We start from the raw sequence: 12,873 nt of genomic DNA on the forward strand, positions 1-12,873 counted from the left end.
AAGTATTTTGAGGGCTCTGAGTCACTCTCGAACTTTGCATGCACCAGGGACTCACAACCAGCAAAGGAGGTAATGCCCCAAAGAAATAACAACTTTGCAGAAATAATCCTCCCCAAATCCTTAACTACAAAGAAACACAGAGGCTAAAGCAGCAAAACCTCTTACTTTGGTTATCAGCAAAGTTGTTTGCAGACAGCACAGCAAGTATTGTTTTCTGCAGGCCATTTTTCTAATTTCTCATACCACAGTGTTATTTGAGTTCTTAAGGTCTATTCCTCCTTACGCAGTTGCAATGCCTGTCCCCAATAGCCTTAGCAAACAACAGGAGCAGTAATTTCTACTGTGTCCAATATAGGGGAGTGAAAGTGTTCATCTCTGAACAGGTTTATATTCTATTACGAGAGCTATATAAAGAAGTTGCTTTGCTGCAAGAAAAGTCTAGGGGATTTTTCACCAAAGTAACGTGGTGTTTTTGAAACAGTCACCATGGCAAGACAAGTTCAATTAAAACTTTCCTGATTTTTTTCTCTTGCGCACTGGACATTTAACTAATACACATTCTGCATGATGGGCCTGTGGGAGGTGTTCGGTCTGCCTTCTAGGGCAGTCAGAAGGGATCGACATAAGATAATGCTACATATATTTAGTTCAAATCTATGGAACGGTTATTAGAAAACAGTTTTCAGAAAACAGACTCTTTAGTCTATCATGCAGATTTATTCTCCAGGATTAGCCAAGGGCTCAAGAGACAGTAAGTGAATCAAAGTATGGAGCTGTGTTTATAACACGGTGTGAGGCAAAGCTCAATGTCTTGTATTAAGAGAAAACTCCCATGATTTTTTTCACTGCTCAGGAAGGTACTGGCTTTGACAGGTATTTGACATAGTTGTGGGGCCTTTTAAAATGCAATTGAGTAGAATAAACAGAACACTTAAAAGCAAGCTGTTCTTCATATGAAGCTGAAAATGATGCGGTTTCTTTCAGTTCTTAAGTTGTATCCTTATAGTCTTAATAATGTAAGAATTTATCAGGATATAGGTCAGGGTTTTTAAGTTTCAGAGCCCATTACACTCATGTTTTGGAGAACGTGGTGATACATTTAAAGCAATTTTTTTGCCAAAATGCTGAATGATAGATAACTGTCTATCTATATGCTCTGGAAAAAGGGAGATTATGTACTCTGTTTAAGTTCTGTATTTTAAAAGACCAGCCCACTCTATGTGCCAGCACATTGCTTATAATTTCCAGTAACCAATATACTTAGAAATTCTTCTTTTGTTTTGATTTTTACTTTCCTGTCATCCACAGCCTCTTTAATTAATGCAGTATAGCAAAAATAATTTGCTGTTCCTCAGTTCTAATTCTTAGTATATACGTGCTGTAATTTGAACTCATGACATTTAAATGCTTACATTTAAATGTCATTATCAGCCATATATTCATAGTTATATTAGAATGACAAAGATACGAAAAACATCTTCATGAGTGATAAATTTTAACAAGAATGTTGGCCTTCTGTTGGAGGTAATTGAAATAAAGAAAAGTACAAGCTTGCATTTTTGTAAAATGAAAATTTTAAAGCATTCTGTTATATGTGAAATCTGTGTTTGTCAAAATTGTAAGGCAATGCATTTAATCAAAAGATTAAAACCACACCTTTCAAAAATAAAACAGACCATTGTCTTATTTGGGTTATGCCTATACCAGTGAAAGTTCTTGCTTCCTCTGAATTCAAATGTAAACAAATAAAATAAAGAAGTACCTGACATGCAGTAAATGGTTTAATTCTCCAAAGGAAAGGAGGGATATCAAGGACAGATATCTGCAGACTGAAGGTATTCCCTTTGAAATGCAAAAGTTTTGGTTCCTCCAGCAATTGTCCTCCTTGGAGTCTTTCATCGGAAACCACTTCCTGCAATGGCAGAGGAGGAAAGAATTTTTTCAGTATTAGGACCGAATATCAAATCTAATGAAAATTCATCTTTATGGAAGGTGCCTAGTTCACCTACAGCATTATCAGGGTAGAGCAGCGGAGCATTTCTCTCATGGGCCAGATGATGGGCATTGTCATTTATATTTCACCACTGGAGTTAAAAGGATGGTTAGGCATCGCCAGCTCTGTTTCCGTGTATGTAACGATGGTACTTGTGACACCGAATTTTCTTGTTGGCTACCTCGGTACTAATACCCACGTAACCTCAGATTAGGAGCACAGTACTTGAGAAGGAAACTTTAAGGGTATTGCAACACAGTCGTGGTTGTCTTCACGTTCTGGGGTTTCAAGTCAAAGCCAGCCAGTGTTTTACTGAAAGTTACTCATGTTTGACTGTTACTATTTTATTGCATCCCTCAGGATCTCTGCGACAAAGGAGAAGTTTACCAGCAGTTCATCACCAAAGTGCTCTCTAACATCAGCATGAAGAGGGAAGCGAGACTACGTCAGCCCATTTCCAGGTAAAGCTATTTCCCCCAAAGAGGAAAATGGAAACTGGTTAAACTGTGGCATCATTGTAATTTAGTTCCTCTTCTGTTCTGGAATAAAACAACTATCCTTTGTATTTTAATTAAGCTTTTGAATAAAAAACTCCTACAGGTTGTGCCTAGTGTTCCTTAAACGCTTGACATACAAAGCTCGGCAAGATATTTACTTAACAGCCTAAAAGGAGGATAGACAGCGTAAGGCATGCTTGGCGAATAGTCGTCTCAGTTACAGATAAGTCAACGGCAGTTTTGGTGAGAAAGTACTCTCAGGACTTGAAAGAGCACTGAAACAAACGCACCAAGTGTACACCCGAGACAAAATGTTTCAGTTACATTTCTCCTCTCTTGGACATTTTCAGAATTACTGGACAAGACCCTGAGCAATCTTGGAAGGGCTGACTTTGAGCAGGAATTTCCACTATAGCCCTCTAGAGGTCTGTTCCAATCTAAATTTTTATATAATTCTATGAATTTAAAACATAATAGTAAAAAAACCCATCACCTCTGCCTGTACTTACACAATGTTTATTCCTGTACAGTAAAATACTAGTGAGGAATGAAAGCTTGCAGAAGTCTTTAAAAATCAGCTAGCAAGCAATCTTTCAAAATCACCTTTTTTTTATCCACATAAAGTATATAAAATCTGTGCACATCAAGGAGGTTTAGTGCTTGTCAGTAGCAAAGTTATTGTTAGAAGAGCTACTGGAATCATTGTGACCTTCTGAAAATATGACTGCTAAAGCTTTCTGAAACTATAATAATGGATTTCTGTTATAAACCAATTTACAGTCATTCAGTTCATTTTAACTCCTGGTGGCTGGGTTTAGATGAAAGAAGGAATAAGAAGGGAGATGTTAGTTTCTGATTTTCAACTTCGAAGGGAATACTTTATTTCCTAACTCTTTTCAAAATTCCCTGAATGCGTCAGAATTTTTTTTAAATGTACCGTAGTTGTATAAATACTGCTCTACCTTTAACAATGCATATAGTCCTTAATTCCACAAGCATCAGCAGGACTACGGCAAAATACAAAGGACTTGGTTCTCTTACACTTTGAGAGCCAAGGGTTTCCCAGCACACTAGGAATTGCAAAAAGGGCAAAGTCATCTGCTAGAAAAGCGAGCTAAGTTTTCACACAGGGACAAAGTGAAAAATCAAGAAACTTTGTATCTTATATAGGACTGCACTGTAAAGGATTAACAGTGTCAAATAAAATTTGGTAAGCCCAACTCTGATCCTTTGTCCAAGAAAATCTGTATTTTTGATGTTCGCCACTTAATATTTCCACTAGCACGAAGCTGATGCAGCTTGCTTTTAAGGGAAGTATAATTTCATAAATACACAGTTGTCTTATTATGTACAAACACCCTGTTCTAATTCCTGTGAATGCCGAAAAAGAGTAATTATTCTTCTAACAATTTTCTGCAGACTCATCCAGGAAAATACTGGTAGCCCACAAGTTGTGTGTTATAAAGGGTATAACTACAAAGCTATTGTAAGTCTTTAACAATCCTTTCAGTGGCTTTGCTTTTATTAGAAGCACGTAGACATTAGTGCGTGCTTCATTAAGATTCGTGTTTCTATTCTGTACGATAGGAAAAGGAAGCAAAAATTCATCTGTCACAACTGTCTTCATTTCAGTTCCCAAAAGAAAACCATTTTGTTAAAGCTTCTGAGTTTACGAAGGCTGCAAAAGCCAGTGAATTTCATTGTTTTGTCTTGGAATACCGTGTAGAAAAATCATGCTAATTTTAATCACCACTTGGGGACTGTTTTGTGTTCTGTTGTGTTCTATTTTTTTTTAAGGGGAAATGCACAATTATAATGTAATTTTTGTTTAAAAAGATGGTGAGGCAATCTCTTTCTTCTTGCTCAAATTGTAAACAGGAGAGGAAATCCTGAACTGACTAATGACAGCGAAGGGTAATGAGCGTGATAAATACTATACATCAAATGGAAATGACTTACATTTTCTGCTTGTAGTGGAGTAGCACTCAGCTCCAGATGCAAGCAAGCTCTGCCTGTGCCATGCAGTAGCCAAGGCACGGAGCCCGACCTAACACTCTTCACTTATCAGCTGTAGCTTTGTGCTGTGTTAACCACGGCTACGTGACTTTTTGGTTAGTCTAGAATGTGGGCAGAGTGGGTTTCCATCTGCCTGGCAAAAAATGAAAAGACAGTTTGGCTGTCCTAAAGCTCTTGCATTGTAACTCCACAAGTGAAACAACAGTGCAGAGAAATCAAGGGACTTATTCTATGTCATGCAGCAGTGCCATAAAAAATAACAGTATTCTCATTCGTTTGAGTTCTGGACTATTGCCGTTGCCCAGGGACTTTCCCCAGGAATAAAAGAATGTTAGTATTCTGTGGAAAAATAACTAAACCCAAATTAACGAAGTGAAACCATTTACCTGAAACGCACAAGGTGTGTTATCCATACAATATACTCTCAGATTGTAATCCAGAGAATTGCAAGACAGGCAGCCAAAAACCGCTACTTTCAGCTGTCGAACGGCACAGTCAGAGATCGGTTCGCCAATAAGAGCATAAGTTCCAAAGCTGTTTAAGAGAATGTGACAGGCATAAGGATCCAACAGGCAGTAGCAAGAAGTAGTTTCCTCTTCCACAGACATCACTTCCTGCAAAATGAAATTCAGGTTAAAACCAAAATAAAATAATAAAATCAATAGGCCTTGACAATAGGAGTCATTACATTAATTGTTTATTTTTATTCAACTGGAATGTAAAGTATTTCTGAGAGCCAGTCTGCACACTCTTTACTCATGTTGACCTCAGCAAAGGGGAGAAGGTAGACTACCTAGGAGTAAATACTCCCAATTCAGCCCAGAGCCAGCAACAGGATTTATGGCAATATATTGTGCAGAATTCAATGTGTACAGCATATTATTATAATGACGATGCGTAAGCAATTTTAACATCTTTTTTTCAAGTGCTCTTGACTTTTTAGCTAATTCTTTTTCCAATGTCAAGTTAAGAAATTACCTTGAAGATTAAAGTCAATAAGCAAACCTTGAACAATAACTGGAATTTGACTTCCTTTCAGAACATCCATTACAGTTACATTTACCTTCATTGAAAATCTACCTATCCCACTCTTTTGCTTTTCATGCTTAGTTCTGCATTACAGCATCATTAGATGAGGTATTGGAGCAGCCTGCAGTCTGGTGTTACACACATTAATTCCAGGGTGTTTGTAACAAACACTGAAGGAGCTGACTAAGTATTGAGTGCATCTAAAGTAGGAAAACTAAGCTGAACTTGAGCTGGTTTAAACGAGAGCAACAATTAAAAAATGCAGGTGGACTGACAGAAATGATCAAACGCCCATGTCACGAATGCACAAAGCTTAATTTCCCCAGTAAATCAGGATAAGAAGATACATGTTCAACTAAAAAAGAAAAATATTTCATTTAACGTACAATAATCCTGTAGTGGTTATGAGCACAGCGTGATCACTGAATGCCCATTGTGATGACATGTACAAAGAGACAAGATTTTTAAATCAGGAGGATCCTTCTAGGTTAGAAAAAAATTAAACTTGAAGTGTATATTTTTAACCAGTTCCATAACTTACTTTTTGTCATGATAAATTCTTGCATGGTTATAATGATCTATTCTGTATGATCTACCAAAACAATGTTTTTAAAAATAAATGGCTACTGGTTCTATTATTAAGTGACCCGAGAAAATGAATATTTTCTCATGTCACATGGTCCAAATCATAAAGGTGACCCTTTTTTGCACATCTTCGCAAAATAGTTGAAAACAGTTTAGCTGCTTCCTAACAAAATGCAAAATCTTTTTTTTTTTTAAATTGTTTCTTTAAGATGTCTGTTTCTTTGACCTGTACCTACAAGAATAAGAGTAATCACGTTTCCATCATTAGTACAGCCTTTTAAGTGAGAGCAGAGGTCTGAACTTACCTCCCATTTTCCTTGCTGTGTCCTCTTCTTCAAGTGAATATTCCAGTGCTCTGAATTTACTTCTGCGCAGTGTGGTATCGTCAAGGCAAACGGAGTGCTGACAGACAAATCTGAGGGCCCACAGGTTACTTCTGGTCCTAGAAGAACATCTGTGTCCTCTGGCTGTAGGCTTGGTGGGGGGGAAAAGACCATAATGTCTGTCAGGCTCTTTTTAATAAGGAGTGAAAATTTACTTTAACTACAAATTTCAAAATATTTCAGTTAAAATCCAAGTACCTCACTCATCTGTTATAGAAAAGGATAAACAAGTCAATTACTGTGCTAATTTTCATGTAGAAGGAGTAACTAGAGATGAAAGAAAACTATTAGGCCGCATCTATTCAAATGGTTGGCTGGTCAGTTTAGGATTCTGGTCTTTCAGATACATTTCAATCTGCTTAAACCAAATACAACACTAAAATTATTCTCTGCAAGTAAGCCTTGCTTTATGCACCAGCTGGTAGTATTACCATCTAATTCTGCCTTCAAAGACTGTCATCAACCATTTTTTCACAGTAGTGAAGATAAAACAAATTATGGTTTAAAAACACAGTCTCATAAATTTTTCCAGATTGAGTGTGATCTCCCTGGTTTGAAAACACATTTATATTCTGCAGAATGAACAAGCACGGTAACTTATAGCAGACATCAGGGACAGGACTTCTTTGCTTAAATTTAGAACTCTGCAAAGTAGATACGTGCCTGTGGGTTCCATTACAGCCAGCGGAGATCCCATCAGCACAACTGAAGTCTAGGGATTCATCTAATCCGAATGGTAATCACCTCTGTTTGGTCCATTTGATTCAGTGCTTCCTAAGTTCTAGAGGTGAAGTATCTGGCAAGAATCTTCTTTTCTTCCATTCAAACCTAAATTTAACCCTGTCCCACACAAATGGGTTTTCCGTATTTCTTATAAAAAAAACCTGCACAGAACCAATGACAAAGTGGATGAGACTGACTTCTTAGACATTAAAACTAACAATTGAAACACCTTGCCCTGTTGGTTTTGGGGTTTTTGGGGTTTGGTGTTTTTTTTTGTATGGTTGGTTTTTTTTGTTTCTTTTTTTTTTTTACACTGTAACCTTCATCTGGGTTGTACGATCCCAACTTTTGGCTTCTAAATTACCGGATACATATAAGGAGAAGAACCTCAACCAAGATATAAATTAAGAATATACAATAATAAAATCAAGATATAAATAAGGGGAAAATCCCTGCTTAAAAATTCAGATATACTTCCACTGCCACATCACAAGCTAACAACTCTGCCCTTTAAAGCTTTGCAATAGCAATGTGGCAACAACCCAACCATCCATAGATGATCTTTAAGGTTCCTCCCAACCAAACCGTTCTATGATTCTGTGATCCCTTACTGCCTGTGCTGAGCCCAGTGCTTCACGGCTAGACTGTTAAATTCTAAGTTACCCAAGCCAACGTGGATAATACATTTAAGTGAACGTGGCTCTCGTGTAGGCACACTTACGCGTAGCCCTGCACTTAAATCAATCAGATTCCAATCCTGCAAATTGACTTTGCACATCTATCGAACATCACTCAGGGTAGCATTCTGAGTATAACTGTAATAGTAGGTGCTCAGAAAATGCATTCTTGCTAAAGACTTGAAAAGTTCCAACAACTTCAGTGACATCCCTTACTAAAGAAAGACTACAGGTACAAGTATTTGCGAGATGAAGACTACAGTGGGGGAAAAAAAAAAAGAGAAGACACAACATGCTAACAAAAAAGGCCAATTCTGCTTTTTCTTTTTCAAGTGTCATAATAATAAATGCTCCCTAAGCCTCAGTGCTTCCAAGTGTTTGTACGATTCTTAGGCTAAAAAAAAATAAAATAAAAAAATATCAAAGCAGAAACACAGCCTCTACTATAGCTGCCATGTTGCTCTTGAACAGCGAGTGCCTAAGAGAGGGAGGGAGGAGCAGGGAGCACAAAGCACACCGGGCTTGCAGGCCTTGCTGCAGCAAAGCATCTCGGCTTACTGCGTTGAGAGACACGTGAGCTTTGTTGAACTGATACTGTAAGCAAACAGTTCAAGCAAAAAAACCTACTTGCTTCTGCCTATGAATAACAATTTTTTCACAACTCCTGCATTGCTAGGAAAACACTGTTTTTGCACAAAATACCATCACTTAACACCGACCACTGCTACCCTTTACAAATGGTATTTAATTTCCTTAAAAATAAAACCTTCCAGCAGTTACCCCCAAATCACCTCTCTTTCCAGCTAATTTAAGAAACCAGCCAGTTACTTAGAAACACAAAGAAAAATGCCTCAGAATTATTAGAAACCCTCAAGCCAACTTTTATACATATTTATTTTTCAGTAAGTTATTCAGTTCATACGATTCCTCTCTGCTGTACCTCGGCAAAGGCTGGTGCATTCTACTTCCTTATCTCTCTTTTGATGTCGCTGCAGGGAGGGGGTAACAAAAGCGTATTTCCAGAGAGCGAGTCAAACCGTAGTTATTTAACTTGGTTGGTGCATTTCTATCCTATCTCTCTCCCAACACACACGTCCTTTGCCAAGTGGCTGCTGCTGACAAATGCATAAAATATGGGGCGGGTGAGGGAGGTGGTGGTGGTGGTGGAATTTTGCTAACGTTACCTCCGGTACAAAGCCTGACAATTCATCTGCAAGAATGGGAGCAAAATACAGGTTATTTTGTTTTCAGCGCAACACCTATGGGAGATGTGAATCCAGAGTTTTAGTTAGTGCTACTGGTGATGATTCCCATCAGAAACAGCTCAATTTTTTTCAAACATCAAGAGTGAAACAACATACAAATATACAAGATGCAAAAAGAAACAACTTCAGTAGTGGTAGGAGAGTCCTGCTAGCAGCCTAGCCAAGCTGAAGTGAAAGACGACGGGGAGACTATGATTGTAGTCTACCAAGTGCCCTCCCACCAACCTCATTAAAAAAAACACCCAAACAACAATTTAAAAAATGAAAAAGCCACTGAAATGGTGTAGGCTCTGGTCACAGCCACTGGCAGATTTCCAGGTCACTCTGCGTAATTGCCAAGCGCCTGCATCACGGAGAGAGTAATAGCAGGGATGTGTGGGAATGACCAACGCCTAGCTAGTCTGAAAGGAGCTATTTAATTGCTTTTAGAGAATCATTCCCCTTGTAGAACATATTGGACAAACATATGGGAGTTCTGGGAATTATTTAATGCCAAATGAACTGAAATCAGTTAATGAGATGAACTCTCACACTTGTTGCACGTAGCAAGAGCCTTTCTGTGTAATAACTGACATGGTATTGAGACTCTCATGCAGTTCTGAGCCATTTATTAGACAAGGTGGGAAAGGGAAACATTACCAAATGCGAGTATTTAATATTCCCATTGTTGCAAGGTAAAACAAATCAGCAACCAGATCTCTCCCCTCAAATCCATCAAAATCAAAGGTCTGTAAGTTTTCCAGTAAAAGACAGACAAACAGTCACTATTGCTGAGCCAAAATGAAAAAATGTTTTTTCAAAAATGCTAAATATACTAAAAATACTGGAAAGAAACATTAGGAATTTCACCCCACAATATTCTGCCCTCTACAAAGTACTAGTGAAGAGCTTTCTTGCATTTAGCGTTTCATTTTCAGTTTAGAAATTGCTGCTAGAGGGACATTTGTACCTGAAGTCAGAATGCTGAGAAAATGTTATGGGGAGGACCCAGTCCCTCAGGGAGAGGTCTGGTGCCACTCCAAGCCCTCTCCGTGCCAGCTGCCAAAGCAGGTGGTTGTGCGTCTGCCAGCCTAGCCTAGAGCAGCAGCAAAGGGTGCTACCAACCCTACATGTTCTCCCCACTTCTTGACGTGCAGAGGCCCTGAGTTGCCGGTGTGGTGGTACCAGGGTGTGCGTTCCACCCCAAAGCACTGCTCCATCAAAATTCCATGTTGGAATACTGCGAAGGTGAACTGGAAAAGCAAGGAAGTGTGGAGGAAACAATGCCGAGTGTCCATTTTTTTCTGGATGCAATGAATTTCAGAGAAGAATTTAATATTTGCATTTCAACATTGACTCTCCCAGTGGCTTATCATAAGCATCTGCAACAGAGAACCTAACGGCGTAACAGGCTGCTGAGCGGACGGTGATACCTGGGAAGTGAAGACTGGTAATGAACACATCTGTGCCTTGAGTCTGGATTTCTCATTGCTTTTCACTCCTCGGGTGGCAAAAATGTTTGCTTTCAGACTGCTGCAGACACTGAAATACTGGTTTTTCCCTCCCCTTTGCACTGACACTCACACAAATGAACGTGATGGAAAAACAGCAAAATAAATTCATGGTTTTAAAAAAATCAATTTAAAAAAGGAACAGCATGATATTTAAACTATATACCCGTCAAGCATGCAGTTTACAGCTGAAATGATTCTATTGCTGTGGGTTGCTTTTGCGAGATGAGAAAATTTTGCCTTTGGAAAATAAAGGTACGTTATTTGTCACATTCATGTACCACATTGTGTGTAAATGCATACATTTATGAAGCTTTGCTTTTTCAAATTACATAATCACAAAATGTGTTTAAGTCTGGGCAAGACTATCTGGTTTCATTCTGTGTATGCAAACGCCAGTGTGTGAATATTATGTATAGGATGTATAGGGGTTGGACACGCAACATTAGGTGTGCATGAGAAATACATCCCATTTTTCATATTGCGCATTGAAATGTGTTCAGTTACCATTGAACCTTCACATTTCTGCTAAATTCCTACAAAACCAAAAGAAAATGGGAGGAGGAGAAGGAACCCGAGACCTGCTCTTCTCAGTCCTCTCAGTCTCCTTTGCTCCTTCTATTTTTCCACTCTCTAATCTTCCCACTCTTACTTTGACTTTATGGTTGGTAGAACATCTGAAAACCATTATTTTACAGTGTTTTCATAATCACTACATCTCAGTTATGCTTTTTAAAATATTTAGAATAGACAGACATACTCACAATTTACAAAGTTTAGTTAATCTAAACTCATATGAAGCTTTTTTATGATACTAACCACACACACTAATATACTTGTACAACTCCCAACTTTATGTTTGATGGAAGAATGTGAGGGTTTCTATATATTCAGGGACCCAAAACTTTACAGTTTATACTGGCACATTTAAAGAAAAATAATTTGTTTATACTGTAGGTGACTAACAGTCATCTTAAGGATCACTTTGGCTGTTTTTATCTTTTCTCGCATTGCAATCGGTATGATATTGGAAACATACTATTAAAACGACAGCAGTGTGTAGAGTGTAGTGTAGGAGAAAAAGTTTGCAAGAAATGAGGAATAGAAAAAAAATGGCAATCAGGAAAAAAATCAAATATTTCAGGGCCGCTTCTGCCTTCTGTTATAGCTCAGCCTTGTTATTTAAGTATGGAATAGAGACCACATGCAACTAGGGCACTGAGTAATTGCAGACCGACATTTTTCTCTTTGATACAGTTTTCACACAGGGTATTTTATAGAGCTTTACATGCATTAAAGGCATGTAAGAGAACTGCAACAGATTTGCTTACTGCTTCAAAGTCAATCAGTAACACAACTGGGATCAGGACCCAGGATCTCAAATACTTGCCCATGCCTCATATCCCACCACCCGCGTCAGCAGGTTCTGTCATTAGATGACCGGATTATCAGCCCTTTCTGACCAGAATATCAAACCTTTCACTGCATCCAACAGCGTTCACTTTTTCATTAGCACGTGACTACAACACGTAGAAGCCATACGTAGAAGCAGATCACCCTTACTGAAGTACATGACAAAGTTTTCCCCCCTTTACTTGAAAAGCATCAGATAACTTCAGTGACGCATCTTGAGGTATTCTGGTTCAAGGAACAAACCAGCAGACAGTGATCTCTGTTCCAATGTAGCTCTCCATACTTAAGCCAGAAGGACTAAGAAGTCAGAATTATGCAAGGAAGCAAGAGACGTTTCACTCTCATTCTTGCTTGGACCAGAATCGATAGCTTTGTTGCTTCTTTCACAAACATCAATAACCTGTACTTTCTGCCAGCATCAAAGCACGCGTATGGTGTTTGAAGGTTGAGCTTAGCTATTTTTCTCTGTAAGGAGTCCTTTAGTGGTTCTTTAGGAAATTCTAGCTGCAAGAAGCATCCCAGAGGATCTATGCAGTGAAGGCCGTATATGTGTCCCTAAGATTTTTTGGTTTGGTGTTGTTTTGGAGGGACCACCAGTTCCATCACTGAATTGTTCAGTTACATGACACACTAAAGAATTTTCAAACCTGAATTTGATTTCTGTTTAGGATACAATGAGTTTTTCATTCCACAGAGGATTGTATCAATTTACAGGAAAACCAGCTCATAATCTCATCACAGTATCTGTAGTGCACAGACAGGGATTTCCCCCCCCCCCCCCACCCCAAAGGGACAGGGATTT

At 38.6% G+C, this 12,873-nt stretch overlaps 1 protein-coding gene across 1 annotated transcript in view; it reads right to left on the bottom strand.

Moving 5' to 3' along the window:
* Positions 1–12,873, bottom strand: part of UNC5D (unc-5 homolog D (C. elegans)) — a gene marked incomplete at its 5' end in the record, with an annotated part of 47,737 nt that overhangs the window by 8,277 nt on the left and 26,587 nt on the right. The window contains 3 exons of the mRNA XM_009710464.1: positions 1,763–1,912; positions 4,893–5,120; positions 6,426–6,594. Coding sequence (XP_009708766.1) covers positions 1,763–1,912; positions 4,893–5,120; positions 6,426–6,594 — 547 coding nt within the window. The remainder of the gene's footprint in view (positions 1–1,762; positions 1,913–4,892; positions 5,121–6,425; positions 6,595–12,873) is intronic.

Source organism: Cariama cristata, unplaced genomic scaffold, assembly GCF_000690535.1.
Source record: "Cariama cristata isolate BGI_N322 unplaced genomic scaffold, ASM69053v1 scaffold25241, whole genome shotgun sequence".
Lineage (NCBI taxonomy): Eukaryota > Metazoa > Chordata > Aves > Cariamiformes > Cariamidae > Cariama > Cariama cristata.